Here is a 22,723-nt window from a genome sequence, read left to right as displayed (position 1 = left end):
TGTTCTCACTTTTGTAGCACCTCAGATGAGGCTGCTGGGGGCCCAAGTGCCACTCCTCCTTTTTTCTCCCCAGCCCCATAAAGACTCATTCATTATACAATAAACACTTTCATTTAGCCCCCTTCCCAGGCTTTGATCCATATGATTTCGTGCCCTCCCTCCTATCCACAGCAGCCCAGCTTTCCTCAGTAATAAGATGCCAGTGAGAGAAGAGATTAGGCAGTACCTTCCTAGGTACAAGGGAGCTACTTTAGTCTGAGGCCCCTTTCCCATTCAGGATTCTGAGGGTTTGGGAATAGACTGACTCATAGCTCCTATTTAAATACACAGCTGCCTTATAATGACAAAAAAGAAGGGAAAAAGGATTTTAGCAAAAGCAACGAATGCATGAACCTCATCTCACAGTTTATATGGTTTTCCACAACCAGAAAAGGGAGGGAGAAAGAGAGGAGAAGGGGGGAATGGTAAGAGCACACGGGTAAATAAGGGTTGATGATGATAAAATAAAAATTAAATTAAACAATTTTATTTTTTAATTATTAAATTTTAAAAATTTTAACCTAAAAAAGGCTAATGGTCTTTAAAAAAAAACCCTTACTTTTTTGTCTTAGAATTGATACTAAATATCAATTCCAAGAATAGTATGGGCTGGGCATTTGGGATTAAGTAATTTGGCCAGGGTCACACAGCTGGATGTTGCTGAGGTCAAATTTGAACCCAGGACCTTTTATCTCTAGGCCTGACTCTATACACTGAGCTACCTAGTTGCCCTGGTCTAAAAAGCAGCCTCAAGCATCCTGAGACCTAGAAGTATCCAGATCATGGCCAGAGCAGAACATTTGTTCTACTCTCAACAGGTTTCAAAAATGGTGCTATCTTTCTTCTCTTCCTCCTCTTCTTCCTCCTCCTCCTTCTCCTCCTCCTCCTTCTCCTCCTCCTCTTCTTCCTCCTCCTCCTTCTCCTCTTCCTCCTCCTTCAGCCTCTTTTATCCCATAATAAACCTGTTCACACCACAACCAGCTGAATTTTCTGGCATTAAATTGTGCACTTCTAAGAAGTCGTATCCTCTCTCACCCTGAGTGGCACATCCCAGAGAGCTGCATACCTGGCCTCCCCAAACTCTTGACTTTGGCGTGTATGATACAGTAGAAAGCACTCTGGTCGCCCAATGAAAAAACCTGAATCCAGGTGCCATTTTCAGGCTGTTGATTTTACCTCTCTGAGCATCAGTCTGTAAATTGGGGCTAAAACCTGCCCCCCAGCCTCCTAGGAATGTCATCAAGATGAATGACCTGTAAAATACTCTATAAACTACCAATCACACGCATGGAAACTTGTTCTTTACGCAAGTGATTTTGAAAGACAGAACCAATCCCTGCAGGGAATTTTATTCTCTGTTTTCTTGTCCATCCTCTCACCAGGAAAAGAAAAAGAAAAAGAAACTCAAGAGCAAGAAGGAGCCTTCCTCCAGCAGCTCCGACTCAGACAGCAGTGAGGGTCAGACGGCCAGCAAGAAGGCCAGACACCTGGCAAGGGAAAGCAAGAGGAAGATGAAAAAGCACAGGAAAAAGCACCAGGCGTAAAAAAGGGTGAACTTCCTTCCCTCCCACCAGATCCTCCTGCAACAGTGCCCTGACTCCAGACTCTGGCATGTATGCCTGGCCCACCCCTGTCCCCACGGGCCATCCCCTCTCCCAGCCACATTCTCCATAGAGCCCCATCTCAGTTATTGGCTTGCTGCCTCCAGGCAACCCCTGCAAGGGCTCTTCCCCACCCAGCAGGCCTTGTTAACCCCTGGAGCTAACACTTTTTTGTCCAGTGGTGGGTCTGGTTCCTCTGGCCCAGCCTCAGGGTTTGAGGCTGGCTGTAGACCCCTGACCATGGACACTGCTACAGGAAGAGAGGTGCTTTTTTTCCCTAACGTTTTTTATTTTTTCAGTTACATGTAGAAGGTTTTAAGAGGCCTGCTTTTCAATCAAGGCAGGAGTGCAGATGGCCACTATCAGCCCTGGCCAGTCCAGAGCCAGGCTTCTTCCCCGGCCTGGGGCCAGGCAGCCCCTTCCCGTTCCCATCACATTCAGCAACAGGAGAAGGACAGACAGCACCGGCTTGATCAGATTCTGGGAAGAGATTGTTTGCAAGGAGTCAGCTTGTGGTCTCATCCCCTTAGGTCATTAAATCTGAGAAATGATGCTGTCACACATAGGGCTATTGTTCAGCGCCAGCACTGATGATCGGGCAGGTGGCTGAGCACCAAGGTTACTTCATTTCCTCCCTCAGCTGCCACCACTAACTAGGACCTTTGGCTTGGTGCTTTAACACTTAATGGCCTGGGGATGTCCACACTAAGTCAGGTACCAACGTGGAGAGCCTCTGGCCTGCCTAAGGAAGAATGATCCTGCCTAGACAGATCACAGCTCTTGTGCCTCTCAGCAGTTAGACCAGGCCTGCGCCCCCCAAAAGAAAAAAAAAAGCCCTAAAAACAATTTCTAAGGATGGAGAGTTTTCTAAAAACCTTATTATCATCTTCAGGGTGACTCAGAGTCTGCCTTGCTAGATGCTAGTCCTTCCCTGTGTTTTTATGGAGGCGTCCATGTTGCCAGGAGCTTGAGCAGGTCCCCGTCCCACTGCCAGCCTTTGTGGGTCTCCCCAAACCTCTTAGTATAACAAATTTCCCTTCTAATTAGCAAACAGCTCCCAATCTCTGGAGGTGTGTGGCAGAGACACAGAGGGAGTGTGTGTGCCTGTCCCACCCGGCCCCAGTGTGATGAGCTCAGAGCCTTCTGTTGGCACTTCCCTCTGAAGTCTGCACAGTTAGCTCACGGCCCGGGCCACGACGAGTCATTTCTCTCCATCAGTCATTCTGAGCCCCAGTGCCGGGGAGGGAGGATCCTGGTGCCCAGCCGTGGAATAGAAGGCCGAGAGCCTCAGGAAAGCTAGGCCAGGCCGTGCTGGGCATCGGGATCTGACCCAGGGCTTGTGGCGAAGCCTGGGAAAGCACTAGGTTGTCTATGCTGGTGTGATCCAGTGCGAAAGAGAAGCCTGAGGGGGAGATGATGATTGTCTTCAAATATTTGAAGAGCCACCATGTGAAAACCTGGACCCACTGGTGGGCGCAATGTGAGCCTATCCTCAGGGTAAGGGCAAAGGCCCCAGCCCTCTCTCCAGGCTCCCTTGACACAGAGGACAATTCCTCCAGGGTGGGGGCACAAGTGGGAAACGTGGGGGTGGCCCCTTCTGCCTGTGAGATTAGTCTTTAAAGGGTGATGAGGTGTAGAAGGTGTCAGCAGTTGGGGAAAGAAGAGCGCTGTAGATTCAGACGGGCCTGTCCATTAGACAGCGATCTTGCTCCAGCTGCATGTGGCTTGGAATCATTGCTACTTGCCCTTGGTTTCTGACCAACACCTAACTCCCGGGCCCGGCAGCCTCTTTGGCCACTCCAGGCCAAGCTCAAGGACACCCCCCAACAAAGGCAGTAAAGCAGCTGTTGCACCCGAGACTGACTGTGGGATCTGCTTTATTGGCTTTGGCCCAGCCATCAGATGCCATTAAAAAAAAAACAACAAAAAACCACAACAGAATGGGCTTCAACTAGGACCAGGACAGCACCATGTTTTCCATTTCTGGAGGGTTCCTTGACCAGAGTCAATTGGTACAAAACATGGGGGTGGGGAGGGGAGATGGGGGGAGTGAAGAAATGAGGCAATCTGGTGTTGAGTTCTGTGGTAGGTGGCCATCGGCAGAGTTGACAATGAACAGGTGGCCTGGGTTCAAGCAGTTTCCTTCTCATAGGTCCTAACACAGACCACACTGCCGTGGGTTAGTGTCTGGAAGAAAAGATAGCATTGTTAAGAATGCTGGGAGCAGGGAAAGGAATCCTGGGCATCCTCTAAAGTTCAAGGAAAGGAGCATTTGTCCTCTAGAGGAGGGGCTCTCCAGCTGTTCTCTGTGCTTTATCTCCCCCCACCCACCCACCGCCCATCACCACAAGGAGGTGGAGCCAAAGCCAGAGCCCAGGCCTGCAGAAACCTCCCCCTCCTTGGGGCAGTGGCAGCATTCCTTCCTTTCCATGATGGTAATGTAACTATCCAGGCACACTGAGCAAAGAAGGGACCACCCCTGGGCAAACCTAGGAGCACCCAGATATTGTCCATACCAGGAAATGGCTCTACAACCCACCTGTGCCCTGTGACCCAATCAGTGAGATCCAAGTTACCCACAAGGCCAGCCTGCAACATTGCTCCATCCCTACCACAGGAAGGAGCAGCTCACAGCAAGCCCCCAGAATGAGATACTGTCCCAGTCTGGGAAGATGAGGATGAGATCCCCACAAGGATTAAGTAGGCCACAATTAGCCAGATGAGTGGGTGTTCCCAGCAGAGGTGGGTGAGTGAGGTTCAGGCCCTGGCATCAGGAGGATGGAGTACTTGCCTTGTTTGGGGGCTATTTAGGGAACCCCCTAGGAATCTTGTCTGGTTCTGTGACAAGCTGAGTCTCTTCCAGCACAACAGCCCCTGGGTCTGGGCTCTAACCAGGCCCTATTTCATGGACTTGGGAAAGAAGAGACCTCAGAGCTCTTTTAGTCTTTCCTCTCCCCGAAGCACATCTCCCTCTACAACATTCCCCTCTAAATGACAACAGCTTCTGTGGGAGTCCATTCCATTTTGGAACAGCTCTATTGTTAGGAAAATCCTTCCTCTATTGATTGAATTAGAGAGAAGCTGTTTAACCAGGAAGAGCTGAGTTCAAGTCCCTCCTTTGACCCTGGCTGGGATCTTGGGTAAGTCCTGCATTTTCTCAGGCTTTGGGAGCTTTCTAAGACTGAGCTACAGAGAAGGTGCCCACCTTTCTATCTGCATTGCTTTTGGAAAGAGAATTTGACTCCTCTGAGCTCCAAGCTGTGTCAGAATATCCCAGGTTGAAACCCTGTACCTGTGCTTCTGTCTGTCTGATTTCTGGTCTTGATTGTACCCGCCAGGTACTAATCCTTCAGCAATGGCAACCCTTTCGGTATTTCAAGACTGAAATGATTCCTCTAGGTCTTCAGGTTAACCTATCCCTGATTTCTCTGATCATTCCTCACGAAAAGGCTTCACGTCTCACCTTCCTGGTTCACCCTTATCTGGGCACTTCAATCAATGGAAAGGATGCTGTGTGCAGAGATTGGAGACACTGAGGTTTGAATCCTGCTGCCCCTGTGTTGCTGTGGGCCTCAGTTTTCCGTCTTTGTAAAATAGATTAAAATAAAACAAAAAACCTGCATACCCTCAATTAACATTAGTGAACTTGTGGATATAGAGCACTCTGAAAACAAATCTCTATGTGAATGTCAGCCATTGTTTTCAGAATGGGGTTCCCAGAACTAAGCTAGGCTCCTGAGCAGAGAGAATCCTAGATTTAGATCTAGAGAAGACTTCTCCATCGAATCTGAACTCGCTCATTTTACAGCTGGTGAAAATAAGGCCAAGAAGGTTAAATGCTTTCCCAAGGTCACATAGATAATTGAGTGGGAAGACCCATATTTGGACTGGGTCCCCTGCCTCCAGGTCTGGTATTCTCATCCCATTAGATGTCTGACCCAAAGAGAAGTCCAACAGGACTAGACCCTCCCTCATCCTGACCACATCTCAGTGATGCCTGAAATCTCACCCAAACTGCAGATTCAGAGGCAGCTGGGATGATGAGGGAGAATGAAACAAGCTCCCTAGAGAGTTGTCCAATCACTTCCCGTAGCCTGCAAAAGAGAGCTGCCTCGACTGCTTAGGAAGGTGGTTCCTTATTCCCTTCTGTCTTACCAGAATGAGTTTTCCATCTTTGAGCTCCCGAGTCAGTGTGGTCTCCTGCCCATCCCACTTCTGGACATGGACAAGTTTGCCTCCATCCAGGGTTACAGTAGACTATGGAGAGAAGATAGAGCCACAGGATGAGACATCAGAAGTAATCAAATCCCACTCATGTTTGTACAACTGCAGACAACATGACTTGGCTTCTTCCTGCCTGGGCATCAACTTCTGTACAGAAGGGAAACCAATGCCTGCTCCTTCCTTTCCTAGAGTAGAGGCAGCTGAGGGGAAGAGGGCTCAGGGCTGGGTAGTTGAGGGGGAAGTGATGAAAGACAGACTTGCTGGATAGCCCCCAGAGGGAGATAAGGCTCAACCCTCTCCCCAAACTTCCAAAGGGCTTGAGTGAATCCCTGCTTTACACTCAACTGCAGCAGGCTGGCAGAGACCTGGAGGGGAAGGTGCCTCATAGGGGAAGGGAGAATGGCATGTCAAGGTCATCCATAGGGACATCTGGGGCCTCACAGTTCCTGCCCATCAGCTGACTTAACTGAAAATAGTTTCTCAGTCAATGACCAGGTTTGAGGTGGGGGGGAGGGGAGAACATTGAACTTGGCTAGACTGCAGAAAGGCATCCAACTTACAAGTCTGAGCTGGGGGGAAGCTCAGTGTTCAGTGGATTGAGAGCCAGGGTTCAAATCTGGCCTCAGATGCTTCCTAGCTGTGCAAATCCAGCCAAGTCACTTAACCCCCACTGCCTAGCCTCACCACTTTTCTGCCTTGGAACCAATACATGGTATTGATTCCATGATAGAAGATACAGGTTTTGTTTTTTTAAGGAGTCTGGGCTGGGTCCTGAGTTGAGCAGCATGCCAAAGCCATCCTCTCCCAACTCCTGACTCAAAAGAAGTTTAATGAATTGCCTGAAATCAGCTGTTGCCCACGATAGCCAGTACCAGGTGGTTGGGAGCAAACTGAATAGGATCCTGGCTTCCTGCTGACCAGGGGACCCAGAGCTTCCCCTGGTCCTCTATTGGCATCCCTTCCCTGGCTGAGCCTCCTCATGTTTCTGTCTGTAACAGTTATAATGCCCCTCAATATATTATTCATCTAATCCCTATAATCCTGCCCTGGTAGGGCAGGTTTATATTATCCCCATTTTACAGATTAGGGAATAAGCTTAGAAGGGGCAAAGTCACATAGTTGGTAAGAGTTAAAGGGTTAAAGCTCGGACTCCTGCTCTGACTTGAGTTCAAGACTCCCTCATATCACTTCAGCCTAAGTTCCTGGAAACAAGGATTGGTCCTTCCTGGGAAAGGGCACTGCCTGAGGCCTGAGATTGACCATTTTGGAGCTTGGCAGGATAGGGAAGGCTGGCCACATCCTGGCTGGCTCACCTTGACCTTCCTGTCATCAGCTGTTGTCTCGTCAAACTCTACCCCCAACTTGAAGGAGATCTCAGTGTTCTTGAAAGTGCTCTGAGTCTTGATGGTGATGGAGTCCCCACTGACCTCGATGATGGTGGTGGGCTTGGTCATGCTGGCCACTTGCCTTGTGGCAAAGCCAACACCTGCAAAGATGGGAAGAGAAGGATAGGTGAAGGAAGATTCATGTAGCTAGGCTTTACTAAACAGCACTCAAGGCCATGGACTCTGAAGAGACCTGTAGCTTTTTTTTTCCCCTTTTTAAAGCCTTTCCTTCCATCTTGGAATCAATTCAAGGCAGAACAGTAAAGGCTAGGCAATGGGGGTTAAGTGACTTGCCCAGGGTCACACAACTAGGAAGTGTTTTGAGACTGGGTTTGAACCCAGGACCTCCCATTTCCAGGCCTGGCTTTCAATCCACTGAGCCACCTAGCTCCCCCACTGGCTTATAATTTTTTTTATCCATTTTCTAGCCTTGGGGAAAGGGTCTAAAAATTGAGAGACTAAACAGGATCAAAACCTTCCCACTCCCACCCTGGGTTACATAGCAAGTTGGCAGCAAAGACTAGAATCAATGGACAAATTTTTTTGACCCAAGACCACTTCTAATCATGGGGGCAGGAGTGTGAAACTCCTTGGGTAGAGGTAGAGCTGGAATGGAGTCAGCTTCCTCACCCCCTTCTCTGAATTTTCATCTAAAACCAAATCTAGACAGTGAGGAGGGGCTCAGGGGCTTATCTCCTCATACTAATAACAGGAATAATCAGTGGAACAAGAGAACTTTGGGGTCAAAGAACTTGGGTTCAAATTCTGGCTCTGGGCTTACAAATGACTACTTGTGTATCATTTTGGGCAAAGCATTTGACCACCCTAGGTCTAAAACCCTCTTCCATAATTTTTCTTAAGCCCTAATCCTCTCTCTGTCTTAGTAACAACTCTAAGACAGAAGGGCAAGGGCTAGTCAGCTGGGGTTAAGTGATTTGCCCTGCCGTGTAGCTAGGAAGTGTCTTGAGACCAGATTTGAACTCAAGTCCTCCTGACTCGAGGCCTGGCACTATCCATTGTGCCACCTAGCTGCCCTTCCTCATCCATAAATTGAGGGAATTGGGCTAGATGTCCTCTGAAGTTCTTCTAGTTCTCCCTCTGGTCCTTTAATCTCTTTCGTCTTTACAATTCTGTGAAAGCACTTTCATATCCTGCCCCCTTTTAAAAATCCTTCACCACCAATAAGATTAGAAAGGTGAGCATTATCTCTGTTTCAGAGGTTCAGGAATGCTAAGCAACCTACCCAAGGACACATACTCCTGTTTAGTGTCAAAGCTAGAACAAGAAGCTAGGTGCTCTTTTCAATATGCTATCATATCCACTCCATAGGAGGAATAGGGAGCTATGCACGGTTTGCCTACCAGTCTGTGTCTAGAACTCCCCCAGCCAAATATAACCTGGTTCCCTGAGCAGCTACCCTTTTGCTACTTACTTCTGAAGACCCCCTCCCAACTTCACTCCCAGAAGCCTCTCAGAGATTGCAGTCTAGATTAGAAACCCATTCTAACTACATAATGGGGCCACCTCTCCCACTCTGCAGTATACTCTGGCTTTATTTGTTGTCCCTAGGGGACTAGATGGCTAAATGGAGTGGGATCTCAGCTTAGGAATCTGGCCAGGAGCCCCGGATGGACTTGGAAGAGCAGGGCTACAAGTGGAAGCAGGGTCATTCTGTAGGAATAGTGACATAGGATTTTTTTTAATCTTTCCCTGAGTCTCCTTAATAATAAAATATGACATTTATATAATATCCTTCATCTGTGCCTCAAAGCAACCCCTGTAAGGAAGGAACTAGAAGCATCAATCTCCATTTTACAGATGAGGAAACTGAGTCAGAATCTAAATGACTGCTCCACATCACACAGCCAGTAAGTGTCATCTGTGGAATTTGGAGCCAAGTCCTCCTTGACTAGCCCTATCCATTATACTACACTGCCTCGATTGGTCCTCTTCCTAGATAGCATTAGGAGATAGGTGGAGAGGAGTTTATAACTCTCACATGATCAGTGATGTTAAATGCCTCACCTAGTTTCTAAAAATGAGTCTGTAGACTCAAAGGACTCCAGAGTAGTATTTCCCAAACTCCTGACTTTCTGGTCCACAAAATATTTGCTACTTTAAAAGGTCCTTGATTCTTCAAAAGCTAAAACCTTAAAAAACAAACAAAAAAAAAAACAAACCCACAAACCTGACCCCTTCTCCCTCCCTCCATCTTCCTCATTTCTCCCCTTCACAATACAAAGGCTGGCACTGAATAGCAGTGGGACTGAGCAAAGTCCCAAGCTCCAGAACCTCCCTTTCCTTATCTATTAAAGAAGGATAAGGACTCAGCCCCACAGCATTGTTAGGAGGAAAGGGCTTTGCAAACCTTAAAGAACCAGGTAAAGGTCCAAGAGAGGAGTCCCTGCCCCTTAGGTCTGTCAGTGTATAGGAAGTTGATAGTGATTTATTTACAATGTGGTTTCGGTTGGGAAACTATTTCAGGGTCTTGAAGGGACCTGAGGTCATTGTAGTCCAACCCCCTAGTTTTATTAATAATTATGACGATAGCTAGCATTTCTATAGACTATATATGGCAATATGCTAAGCACTCATTTGATATCTCATTTAATACTCAGAGCAACTCTGATGATTATACCCATTTTATAAGTGGAAACTGAGGCAGGCAAATTAAGGATTTGTCCAGGGTCACATAGCTAGTGAATGAGACCAGATGTGAATCCAGGTAGGTCTTTCTGAATCCAGGCAGGTCCAGTGCTCAATCCAGAAAAGAGGGCTTGAAGTTCAGTAAGGGAAGGAATGCCAATCAAAATTACCCAATGAAACCATGGTAGATCTTTGCAATAGAACCCCAGTGTCCTGCCTCTTAATTCACTGTTCTTTTCCTTATCATATGTTACCAAGCTATACAGCAGGTAGAAGGTGAGGACTTAAAATGTGGGCCCAGATCTTAGAAAGATTCAGTGTGACTCGCTGAGAGTCAGAGTGGGGAGAAGGGAGAATTTGGTCTTGAGTACTTGGACTAAGGAACTGAGGGATGGGATTTAGAGCCACTGGATAGGCAAGGGGGAACTCCATTGTACCCTAAGGATCTAGAAAGCCTCCTGAAATAAACACCTTTCTGCCAAAGAAAGCTGGACTGGAGGATGCAAACCTTAATTAAATCCCCCTCCCCCCCCCAAGATAGCCTTATAAAGAATGGGCTAGCCTTGAAAACAAAAAGATGTGAGTTCAAGATCTGCCTCTGACATCTACTCCTGTGTGATGAGGAGAAGGAGGAAGTCAACCCCTAAGTAGCCCTGGGGAGCTCTGTAAGATTGTAAGTCTAAAATGCATTGCTTATCTGCAGTGGGAGAGATAGTTTCCACAAAGGAATTTCCCAACATAGATGAAATCCCAGATCTACACCTCCCCCCACCCCCAACAAATGTACCCTTGAAACTATTGTACCCCATGAAAAGGAAGATCTGAGTCGTAAGATAATTGGAATGGCTGCCAGAGTTTCCTCCTTCTCTCCCAGGAAGGATGAAAGCTGCAGTCCGGCTTCTAGGAATTTCCCAGTGAAATGACATGCTTCCCTATTCTTTTCCCTCTGGCTCATTTGCCAGCCCCATGGAACAACTGAGAGGCTGATCGCCCTGCTTTGAGCCTGCTTCTGGGTTGGGTCATGGCAGCATTTCCTTTGGGCAAGTGCAGTACAGCTTGCTTGAGGCCCTGGGCAAAGGGAGTTGTCTGAGCCATCACAGATTGGGCTTGAAGGGGGCAAAATACAATAACCAGGAGGGAGACACCCAAGACCTTCACTACCTGGAGACTAGAGTGATTGATTTGGAGGGTGGGGCACAGAGGCTGGATGGAAACCTGTCTCTCTAGCCCATAGGTGGGGGGGTTGAGGAGCCCAGGAGTGCCCCTCCCCAACTGGAAAAGCTAGGCAAATACACTGAAAATGTAGGGGATCCTGCTATAACTATACTTTCCAGAGGGTCAGTCTGGCTTAATATGACACCCCAATATTTGAACTAAAGTGATCCATTGCCCCTCACCTGTCCCCTTCCAACCCCACCATGCTCAGTACCAAAGAATGGCTCTGATCCTAGAATGGAGCTGTATGTGCTCTGAGGTCCATTGGAAGGGCCTGATTTGATTGAGGGGAAGGAGCTAGCAGAGAGGAACAGGACCTTCCTACAGTAGATCCTTCTCCCATATGGCCTAAAATATTAGAACAAGGTAAGAACGATTACATTTAAAGCCCCCCCCCCCTTAATCCCCATCCCTGAACTCCTGGTTCAAGAGGGGGTAAAAGGGCAGAGGCTTTGACCGCCAATGTCTCTATGTCATGCTCCTGAATCTCTCTACACCTGAGGACTAGGGAAATTGCTCTTAAATGGAACTGGAATGATCTGGACTTTTCTGCTTTCCAAGGCCCTGGGAAACTACTATTAGGGGTTCAAGAGGGAGTTAGGAGACAGCTGACCAGGACAGGAACATAAACAAATAGTCTATGGGTCCCCCTCCCTCCAAGTTCCCCCTTTCCCCACCTCTTCACCCCGAAGTGGGCAACCAGTTTTGACCTTGCTTATTGTCCCAAACACTCTCCCTACAGACAGGATAAATGGGAAATCTTTCCCATCCTGCCTGGGAGAGCTTCCAGACAGTGGCAGTGACACTTATAGCTGACAAATCTGTAAGTCTGTGCCAGTCTTGAACAGTTACTCGGTGCCAATGATTAACGCAGGCATGTGCAGTCCACCCAAGGTCAGACCTGGGAGCAGCGCTCAAGGAGAGCCCTTCTGGATGACCTATGAGGGTGCCTGGATTTGGAGACAAGGCTGGGACTCCTAAGGACGTCCTTTCTCTAATCCAGCCTGCAGAGCAAAGCACGTGTGAGGAATGACAGCACAGCTGGACAGATTCATACGCCGCGCGAGCTGCTCGTCCACACTCACGCACACACGCCAACCATTGGCCACATTCTCTCTGCATCCCCACCCTAGAGCATACCCCATCTCTTCTTCCTTCCTCCCCAGACATTTCCCCAGCCCCTAAGCACATTTCCTGTCCTCTTGGCCACACATCGTTCGTCTCTCTCCCAAGCCACCTCTCCCTCTCTCCCCCCGGGTTCAGTAGGGGAAAACTGGGGTCCCGTCAGTACCGACATCTATGTTCCAGCAGACTACACCTCCCTATCCCAAGCCCTGCAGTAACAGAGCCCTCCAGTCCATCCCTCGTATTCCGAGGAATTCCAGCTGCCTCTGCTCCTTCAGCCTGGCCCGATCCCATGCCCCTGGCAGCCCCAGAGGATGGAGCCGGCGGGCGCCTCCCCCCTGCAGAGGAATCCCGAGGCCATCCCGTTCCCCGCTCACCAATGGACTTCATGTAATCATCGAAGTTCTTGCTGTCAATCAGCTTCCAGGTGCCGGCAAAAGCATCTGCCATGGTGCTAGGAGAAGGGGCGGTGAGGCTGGGCTGGGATGCGCTGCGAGGTGCTGGCTCGGGATCCGCTGGGCTGGACTGGGCTGAGATGCGCTGCTCTGCGCTGCGCTGCTCGGCTCGGCTCTGCTCGGAGCTGGGCTGGGCTTGGGTAAGCCGCAGGCTGGCTGACAGACGGGCGGGGTAGAAGAGAGGGGATGCAGAAAGGTTCGCGGCTCTGACTCGCCAGCCCGTTCTGGCTCTTTAAATAGCCCTCCCAATCACATGATGGAAAGAAAGCCCAGTAGACAGGCTCCCGAAATAGGAAGACCCTGGCAAGCGGGCGGGGACTGCGGGCAGCAAGCTGGAGAGAGAGAGCTGGGCTGGGGAGATGGGGCCAGGCTGGGGGAGGGCCAGGGACCACAGGGCTCCTTTGGCTCCTCACCCCTCCCCAGTCCTGGGCGGGCCCCCAGGCTAGCGCCCCAGGCTGCGGAAAGGGGAGAAGGGGTGCCTCCTGCTGCCCCTGCCCCACCCCATCCCTCCACCACCACCCCCCCCCCCGCACACCTGCGTCAGGACCCCTCAATCAGCACCTTGTCCCACGGCCCCGCCCCCCGCCCCAGGGCAAGCCGAGCCGGCTCTCCTCCCTGGCCTGGCCCGCCCGAAGGCTGCCTTCCCTCTTCTGCCCTCCCTCCTGGCACCCAGTTGCAAAAGGAAATGAGTTGGGCCCACCCAGCCAAGCGGGCTGGGCAGGGAGAGTGGGGCACCTGGGGATCCTGAGCTCTTGAGGCTGCAGAGATGAGGATGAAGACCTGTGCTCCTTCCCCACTTTGCCTGAGCCACTCTTCCCCACCCTCTGTATGGAAATATTTTGCCCTGTTCCTCTCATTTCTAGATCCTCCTTTCCTAAGGGAAACTGAGCTGGAAACTTTGATTCCTTCTGCACTTGGTTTCCACATCACCTTTCTTTCCCCTCGGACCCATTCTACAGTCCCCACTTCTGACTTACCCCACTGTACCTACCCTCCTTGAACCCCATCCCATCTCCAACAAAATGTAGGAAGACAAGGTGCCTCCTCCTCGCCACTCATTGTCCCCAGGCTCTCTAGCCTGGCTTCCTTTGCCACCACTTCATTGAAACTGCTCTGGTCAGGGTTACTAGTGATTTTCTAAAGGCCAAATCTGCAGGCTTCCCTACTGTGTCCAAGACGATTTCTGCAGTCGATATTATTGCTAGCCAGCCTAGACCTCTTTTGTGCTATTGTTCTCTCTTTTGGCTTCCTTGTGGTGGAATTCCCAAGGGCCTAGCACAGGCTATCTGCTTGGTACATGTTAGCTGGAACCCCTCTGGAGCTCCGTTTCTTCATCTGTAAAATGAGGGGGTGGAACTAGATGATCTCAAAAATCCTTTCCAGTTCTAGAATTCTGGTTCTTTAAATAGAAAGCTGAGCCAGGCATTTCAGGGGGCAAAAGGGATCTCTCCTGACTCAAATTCTGATCTTCCCAAGGTGGACAATTTGTCCAGGGAATTGGTTCTAATCCTAGCTCTACCTTCTACCTCCTTGGAGCCAATTTCGACCGAATCTGTCTTTATCTTCCTTCTGCAACCTCCCTCTTCCCCACCCTATCTTCATTCCTCTCCAAGTCTTCCCCACCTCAGGCTCATGCCCATTCCTCTGCTCCCAATCTCCATTTTCTGCTTGTCCCCTCCCACTTCTCTTCCTCTTCTTGGGTTTTCATATCAATTGGATATTTTCAGAGGGCAGGAGCCAAAGCATACTACTAAGCTTAAGCCCTGTTTCTGCTTCTACCCGATTGCTGCCCTTGACCTATCCCCGGATGTGAATGCAACATCTGGCAAGGTAGCAGTCAGACCCAGCCCAGACTCCATCTTCCCGAGCCCTTCCCTTAGGGTGACATCATTCTCCAAGTTTCCATGGTAACCGGGGGGGCGTGGCCTTGGCTAAGGGAGGAGAGACTGGAGACCACGAAAAAGCAGCGGGGAAGATCCATAAGATCATGGGGAGGAGCCTAGTTTCCCTTAGAGGGTGGTGGGGTTGAAACCATAACTTGGTATTTCCCTCCCACATGCCTCAGTCCACTTACCCCAGCCCAGTCCCGAGGTTGAATTCCATTGAATCCAACGAAGTTGCTCTCCACTGATTGGAGGAGGGAATGCTTGCTAGACATTTCTCTGGAGAAAGGGAGAAGTAAAGGTCAGAGTCCTTCGCTATTCCACCCCAGGGCTCCATTCAGCTGGGAGGGAAGCCCTGTGGGTACATCTGTGCCCCTCCCAGAGCCTGGCCTGCTGGGCTCTCCCCGACTTCGCCTTTATTTCTGGCTAACTACATCTTGGTTTTCATTCTAAGGGCTGCCAGGACATAGTGCCAGTGTGGGAAGTCTTGCTGGTCAGTCATTTTTCAGTCTGTTTCGCTCTTTAAATGATCCCATTTAGCTTTTCTTGGCAAAGGTTGCCATTTCTTGCTCCTTAAGAGTTAAAAGTACCATCAGCTAATGATAAGAGCAACTAGCATTTACAAGGCATTTTAAGGCTTGTAAAACCTTAAGCATAAGTTATCTCCTATCCCATGTTTAATAAATTCTTGATTGCTGATTGGAAGGGATCACAAGATCATAGAATTATAGCTGGACAGAACCCCATCTAGTCCAACCCTATCATTTTACTGATGAGAAAACGGGAGCCCAAAGAGGTTGTGACTTGCTTGCCCAAAGTCACACACAAGTAGTAAGTGACAGAGACAGGACTCAAATTCAGTCACTTCCTTTTCCAGAAGGGGAAACAAACCCAGAAAGGGAAAGTCAACAGGTAAAGGAAAGTGAGAGCTTGTCAACTCAAATAAAGGAATGACAAAGCCAGGACTACAATGAATGAATACTGAGTGGATGAGGAAAAAAGGAATTTATTAAGCACTTTTTGTTGTTCAGTCCTTTCAGTCTTATCTGTGACCCCATTTGGGGTTTTCTTGGCAATCTCACCTAAAAGTCTCACCTTCTGCAAGAATCTTTCCCAGTCCTTAAAAAAACAAAACAAAACACCCTTATCTTCTGTCTTAACATAGCTTCTAAAACAGAAGAGTGGGGTTACACAATAGGAGTCAAGTGACTTGCCCAGGGTCACACAGTCAAGAAGTATATGAGGTCAAATTTGAACCCAGGACCTCCTGACTCTAGGCCTGGTACTCTATCCACTGTGATACCTAGCTGCCACCCCCTCACCTCCACCTTTGTCCTATTGATTTTAGTGCCTTCCTCTGAGATGACTCCAATTTATCCTCTTTATATCTTGTCTGTACATAGCTTTCTCCCATTAGATTGTGAGTTTCTTGAAGACAGAGGTGGTTTTTTGCCATTCTTCTGTCTCCAGCTCTTAGCATAATACTCAGCACATAGTAGGTTCTCATCTTGTTGGCTTGACTGGAGAGGCTGGTAAGACCTGAAGATTGATAGATGATAGCAATAAGGATCTGAACCAGGTAATGTAGACAGTGAATTTGAAAGGGAGAAAGCTGCTGCACAGTGGCAACAGAGGAAGGACTTGGGAGTAACAGTGCAGAGTAAGGAATATGTCAACTCCTCCTCCTGGTCCATGTTGGTGAAAATGACAGGAGCAACCATAACTGGAAAGGGGAACCAGTGACAAGATGTCTTTCAGAAAGAGCCTACTTTCTATAAATGTCCAAAGATGGAAAGGCTCTGAGGATAAGATCTAATTGAAAGTCTTTGTTAAATTATTGAAGTAAAATTAGGGGCACCTAGGTGGCTCAATGGATAGAGAGCCAAGCCTAGAGACACAGGAAGTTCTGGGTTCAAATCTGACCTCAAACATTTCCCAGCTGTATGACTTTGGACATGTCACTTAACTCCAATTGCCTAGCCCTTACAGCTCTTCCACCTTGGAAGCAAAACTCAGTGTCTCTTCTAAGGTAGAAGATAAGAGGGTTTTTTTAAATTAATTAATTAGTTAATTAATTAAAGTAAAATTGAAGACTTTTAATAGGAATAAACTTATATTCAGATTGTATGGAAAACAAATACAAAATTGATGCCTTTTTTATTTAATTGCTATTGTTAAATGTCAATTTTATATGCTATTATGTCTTATAAATTTTCATTGTGAACAAAATTATTAAATTGCCACACTGGCTAAAAGTGGCATCATTTAATGATAATAGCTATTTATGTTGTTGTTGAGTCATGTCTGATTCTTTGTGAACCTATGGGCCACAGCTTGCTGGCCCCTTCTGTCCTCCACTATCTCTGGACTCTGTACAAATTCATGTTTGTTGTTTACATAGCACAATGTCCATCTCATCCTCTGCTGTCCCCTTCTCCTTTTATCTTCAATCTTTCCTAACATTAGGGCTTTTTCCAGGGTGTCCTATCTTCTAATTGTGCAGCCAAAATATGTCAGCCTCATCTTCAGTATTTGACCTTCCAGTGAATAGTCTGAATGAATTTTTAAAAAATATTAACTGATTTGATTTCCTTGCTGTCCAAGGGACTCTCAAAAGTCTTCTCCAGCACCACAATTTGAAAGCAGAAATCTTGCAGTGTTCAGCTACCTAATAGTCCAGTGATGGCAAACCTTTTAGAGATGGAGTGCCAAGCCCTGCTCCTACCCCACCCCCAGACCAAGTGTCATACCTCACCCCCACCCCCACTGAGTGCCGGGCACACCCCATCCCCTCCTTACTCCACACAAGGGAGGGAGAAAGCGTTCCCATTAGGCTGGTGAGTAGAGGGGTGAGTGATATGAAAAAATGTCATCTGGTGCAGTGGAGAGGGGTAAGGGATCAGCTTCACCTGACTCCCTCTGCCTTTCTAGTAACAAACTTGGGGGGGGGAGGGAGAGGGAAGAGGGGAGGAGCCAGCAGTCAAGTGCCCACAGTGAGTGTTCTGTGCCATACTTGTTATATTGTCATAATCCAACTCTAACAGCCATACTTTGCTTCTGGAAAAACCATAGCTTTGACTATACAGACCTTTGTTGGCAAAGTGATGTCTCTGCTTTTTAGTATATTGTCCAGATTTGCCAAAGCTTTTCTCCCAAGGAGCTAGCATTTTTTGGTAATTTTCCCAAAGTTATATGATTCAAATTGTCTCCTCCCTCTTCTCCCCCCTTTGGGAGATGGTAAGTGATTTCATCTGAGTTATACATGTGTTATCATGCAAAACATATTTCCATGTTGTTCATTTTTGTAAAAGAATAATTATATAAAACCAAAACCCCAAAATAAAACTGTAAATAAACTAATATGATGATAGTATGCTTTGATCTGCCTCTGACTCCAAAAGTTCTTTCTCTGGAAGTGGGTAGCATTCCTTGCCATAAGCCCTTCAAAATTGTCCCTGATCATTGTATTACCAATAATAACAAAGTCTATCACAGTTGATCATCCCACAATATTGCAGTTACCATGTATAATGTTCTCTGGTTCTGCTTATTTCACTCTGCATCAGTTCATGGAGGTCTTTCCAGCTCTTTCTGAAATCATCCTGTATATCCTTTCTTATAACACAATAGTATTCCATCACCATGTTAGATTTAAATTAATATCCAATATTTTTTTGGATTTCATACCTACAGTCACTGTCTGCAATGATCTTTGAGCTCAAGAATACAAAATCGGATACTGCTTCCATTTTTTTCTTCTCCATGTATTTGCCAGGAAGTGGTGGGACCAGTTGCCAAGATCATAGGGGATTTTTTTGTTGTTAAGTTTCAAGTCAACTTTTATATTTTTCCTCTTTCACTCTCATTAAGAGGTTACTTAATTCTTCTCTTTCTGCTCTCAGAGTGGTATCATCTGCAGATCTGAGACTGTTGATATTTCTCCCAGCAACCTTAATTCTGGCTGTTGATTCATCCAACCTGGCATTTTCATGTACTCTGCATATCAGTTAAATAGGAAAAGGTGATATTTATGGAGTTATTTAAGATTTGTGAAATTTCTATACGTTACCTCATTTGATCCTCACAATGACCTTGTGAGGTTGGTATCAATATCGTCTTCATTTTACAGATGAGAAAACTGAGGCTAAGACTCTAAGAAGTTAAATGACTTGCCCGAGGCCACACAGCCAATAATTCTGAGGCAGTATTCAAACTCATGTCTTCCTAACTCCAAACCTCATATTCTGGGCACTGTACCAACTAGCTGCATTTGTGATGTAGTATGTTATTTTTTTTTTAAACCCTTACCTTCCGTCTTGGAGTCAATACTGTGTATTGGCTCCAAGGCAGAAGAGTGGTAAGGGCTAGGCAATGGGGGTCAAGTTACTTGCCCAGGGTCACACAGCTGGGAAGTGTCTGAGGCCAGATTTGAACCTAGGACCTCCCGTCTCTAGGCCTGGTTCTCAATCCACTGAGCTACCCAGCTGCCCCCTGTAGTATGTTATTTTAAGAGATTTGAAAAACAGAAAAATAAATGTGAATTCAAGAATATCCATTTTTTAAGTATCTTTTTTCTTTTGTTCTTTTGAATGAGTAGTTGAATTTGGAAACACAAAATCTAGCCTAGTATCGCTATCATTCCTTTTTACTATCTCTTTTCTTTTTTTTTTTTTTTTTAAAATTTTAAACCCTTACCTTCTGTCTTGGAGTCAATACTGTGTATGGGCTCCAAGGCAGAAGAGTGGTAAGGGCTAGGCAATGGGGGTCAAGTTACTTGCCCAGGGTCACACAGCTGGGAAGTGTCTGAGGCCAGATTTGAACCTAGGACCTTCCGTCTCTAGGCCTGGCTATCCCTTTTCAAAGAACACACTTACACTGCTATTTTCATTTTTTAAATTAAAAAATGTTTTATTTTCCCAATTGATTCTAATAATAATTTTTAACATATGCTTTCCAAAATTATAAAATCCAAATTGTCTCCCTCCCTCCCTCTCGGACATGATAAGGTATTTGATCTGTATTATACATGCATTATTGTATAAAACATATTTTCATATTGGTCATTGTTTACACTGATTTTTTCAATGAACACTTAGAAAAAAACAAAATCCTCAATGTGGAAGTATCCAGGGAAAATTATTTCCTGCTCACTTGTGTTCTCTGTATGTAATATGGAGAATAAATTTAATTTATGTAAAATCTAAAATAATAATAATAAAATTTGGATAGAAGAGCCCAGATGAGTCTGGGATTGGATATGAGTGGATTGGATATGAATTCCTGGGTCTCCACTTGGATCTAGTCAGATATTAAGCCAGCACTGTGCTGGCTTAAGGGTTGATGTACCCTGCTCTTACCAGATCAACTCATTTGAGGGTTTCCTTGTGGTACATGAGAAAGAGGGAAAGTAGAGGACAAGAAAATCTCTAAGAAGATTGCAGTGGCTTCAGTTTGGTGATCTGAGAGTCCATTCTCCACTGTTCTCCTTGGAGCCCTTCTATGTGGCATTTGCTGCACCTTCTTTAGGTGAGCACCATCTACTATCCTGGAGGTATTAGATGGTCCAGACAGATTCCTTTGCCATTCAAGACTTTCTACAATCTGAAGCTTTTTTTTTAGTAGAAGAATAACAATATGCAAGAAAGATTATCCTGCCAGAAGACAATTGGAGGTAATAGGCTGGAGGCAGGAAGATTTTGCGATTAAACTATGACCATAGTCCAGGGTGGACATAAAGAAAGCATGTAGTAGGATGGTGGAAATTGGAATAGAGAGGATTTCAGGTTTCCACTTCAACATCTGCAGTGATGGAAACTTACTCTCTCTTGAGAGAGATATAAACAAATTAGGATGGTGAGATACATACATATATACATACTCATATGACATATATAACACACATATATAGGCATTGGTATATACATTGTATATGTCCATGCATGTGTGTGTGTGTGTATGTATCTCACTATCCTAAGTTGTTAGTGTCCTTAAAATGTTTGATTAGGACAAGAAGGTAGCCTTTTCTCATTCTGGACACTAGGCTACTGTTAATGTTAACAAGGGCTCCATTCATTTTTTGTGGCTACCAAGACTCAGGACTAATTAATGTTAAATTGTTAGTCCATTGAAAATTCCCATAACAAATTGTTGCCTAGTTATACCTCCCTAATCCTATAATTGTGCAATTGATTTTTTGAGCCCAAATATGGAGATTTACATTTGATCTTACTTGGAATCAGAAAGACCTTAACATCTTAATACCACAAGACAATACCTAGGATTATAAAGTGTAGATAAGTTGCCAATTTATACAGTTAGAAGATCCATGCCAGAAGTTTCCTACATATATCTGAACCATAAAATAAAATGAAACAAAACCTTTAAGAAATAAAACTATAGTCTGGGGGTGGAGTCAAGATGGAGGACTAAATTACAGCAGCTCCATGCCATCACAAGAATTCTCTCTGACCAAGATTAAAATATTGACATAAAACAAATACATAAAGAGGTGTGAAAAAAATCATTATAGAGAGGGGAGGATAAGGATGGGGATAGGCAATGCTTAAACTTTACTCTCATCTTAACTGGCTGGGGGGCGGGGAAGTATACTCAGTATGGTATAGAATTCTATCTTATTCTTCTCAGTAGGGTATAGAATTCTATCTTACTCTACAGAGAAATAGAAGGAGAATAAGACTGGGGAAGAGGGAGGTACTGGGAGGGAGGGGGATGTTTCAAAATACTGGTGAGGAGGAAGAGAAAGAAAGGGAATAGAGCAGGATCTAAAGGGGATAATAGGATGAAGGGCAATACACAGGTAGTAATCATAATGCTGAATGTGAATGGGATGAACTCACCTATTAAATGGAAGTGGATAGCAGAGTGGATTAAAAATCAGAATCCTACTGTATGTTGTTTATAAGAAACACATTTGAGGCAGGGTGACACACATAAATTCAAGGTAAAAGGCTGGAGCAGAATTTATTATGTCTCATCTAAAGTAAAAAAAAAAAGCAGGAGTAGCAATCATGATACTAGACAAAGCCAAAGTAGAAATTGATCTGATTAAAAGAGATAAGGAAATGACATTTTGCTAAAAGGTACTATAAATAATGAAGTAATACCATTACCAAACATTTATGTACCAAATAGTATAGCATCTAGATTTCTAAAGGAGAAATTAATGGAGCTAAAGAAGGAAATAGATAATAAGAGCACACTAGTGGGAGGATCACAACCTTTCCCTTTCAGAACTAGATAAATTGATCCAAAAAATAAATAAGAAATAAGTAAGGGATGTGAATGAAATGTTAGAAAAATCAGAGTTAATAGATATCTGGAGAAAAATAAACAGGTATTAAAAGGAATATACCTTCTTCTCAGCAGTATATAGTACATATACAAGGATCGACCATGTACAAGGGCTTAGAAATATTTCAAACAAATGCAGAAAAGCAGAAAAAAAATAAATCCAAATTTTTCAGATCATAATGCAATAAAAATAAAAATTATTTAGAAACAAAATAATCTAATTCTTTGAAACTGGTGGGACAAAACAGAAATCATAGAAACAATTATGGACTTCATTAAAGAGAATGATAATGAGGATACATCATATCAAAACCTATGGGATACAGCCAAAGCAGTACTCAGGGGAAAAATTATATCTCTGAGTGCCTATAACCACAAAATAGAGAAGGAAGAGGTCAATGAATTGGGCTTGCAACTTAAAAAATTAGAAAAAGAATAAATTTAAAATGCCCAGATTAAAATGAAATTGGAAATCCTAAAAAATTAAAGGAGAAATTAATAAAATTGAAAGTAAAAGAATTATTGAACTAATAAATAAGACTAGGAGCTGGTACTTTGAAAAAACAAATAAAATAGATAAAGTACTGGTTAATCTAATAAAAAAAGAAAGAAGAGAATCAAATTAACAGTATCAAAGATAAAAAGGGTGATCATACCTCTAATGAAGAGAAAATTAAGGTAATTATTAAGAACCATTTTGCCCAATTATATGGCAATAAATATGATAATCTAGATGAAGTGGGTGAATATTTACAAAAACATAAATTTTCTAGATTAACAAAAGAGGAAATAGAATACTTAAATTATCCCATCTCAGAAAAAGAAATTGAACAAGCCAT

The 22,723-nt window shown here is 45.4% G+C and overlaps 2 protein-coding genes across 10 annotated transcripts in view; one reads left to right on the top strand and one right to left on the bottom strand.

The window, feature by feature from the left end:
* The window catches only part of ZCCHC17 (zinc finger CCHC-type containing 17), a 62,387-nt gene extending 57,116 nt beyond the window's left edge, over window positions 1-5,271 (top strand). For 4 of the 8 annotated variants that reach the window (XM_056795358.1, XM_056795357.1, XM_007492978.3 and 1 more), the window contains one exon: window positions 1,422-2,201. In XM_056795358.1, coding sequence (XP_056651336.1) covers window positions 1,422-1,583 — 162 coding nt within the window. In that variant the 3' untranslated portion in view covers window positions 1,584-2,201. Of the gene's footprint in view, window positions 1-1,421 lie in introns of all 8 variants that reach the window. The other 4 variants (XM_056795355.1, XM_007492977.3, XM_056795359.1 and 1 more) reach the window with 2 other exon arrangements.
* Window positions 3,501-13,225, bottom strand: FABP3 (fatty acid binding protein 3). 2 transcript variants are annotated; one of them, XM_001381687.5, is made up of 4 exons: window positions 12,613-13,225; window positions 7,178-7,350; window positions 5,796-5,897; window positions 3,501-3,827 (listed from the first exon to the last, which is right to left on the bottom strand). In XM_001381687.5, exons 1-4 carry the CDS (start codon window positions 12,683-12,685, stop codon window positions 3,771-3,773), a joined length of 405 nt encoding a protein of 134 aa, XP_001381724.1. In that variant the 5' UTR covers window positions 12,686-13,225; the 3' UTR covers window positions 3,501-3,770. The 2 variants fall into 2 exon arrangements, with proteins under 2 accessions (XP_001381724.1, XP_056651338.1); XM_056795360.1 differs by having other exon boundaries at window positions 3,501-5,897; window positions 12,613-12,933.
* Window positions 13,226-22,723: the final 9,498 nt, after the last annotated feature.

The sequence above is a fragment of the Monodelphis domestica genome, chromosome 4, assembly GCF_027887165.1.
Source record: "Monodelphis domestica isolate mMonDom1 chromosome 4, mMonDom1.pri, whole genome shotgun sequence".
Taxonomy (NCBI): Eukaryota; Metazoa; Chordata; class Mammalia; order Didelphimorphia; family Didelphidae; genus Monodelphis; species Monodelphis domestica.
The sequence above is the reverse complement of the archived record's forward strand: the minus strand, read 5'-3'. Positions and strand labels throughout refer to the sequence as shown.

Bases quoted from the DNA above. Each gene is read 5' to 3' on its own strand.
- FABP3 (XM_056795360.1), bottom strand. From the start codon at position 12,685: ATGGCAGATGCTTTTGCCGGCACCTGGAAGCTGATTGACAGCAAGAAC. The intron at 7,351-12,612 runs GTGAGCGGGGAA...CCATCTTTGCAG, and splicing joins TGATTACATGAAGTCCATTG to GTGTTGGCTTTGCCACAAGG. The intron at 5,898-7,177 runs GTGAGCCAGCCA...TTCTCTCCATAG, and splicing joins CTGATGACAGGAAGGTCAAG to TCTACTGTAACCCTGGATGG.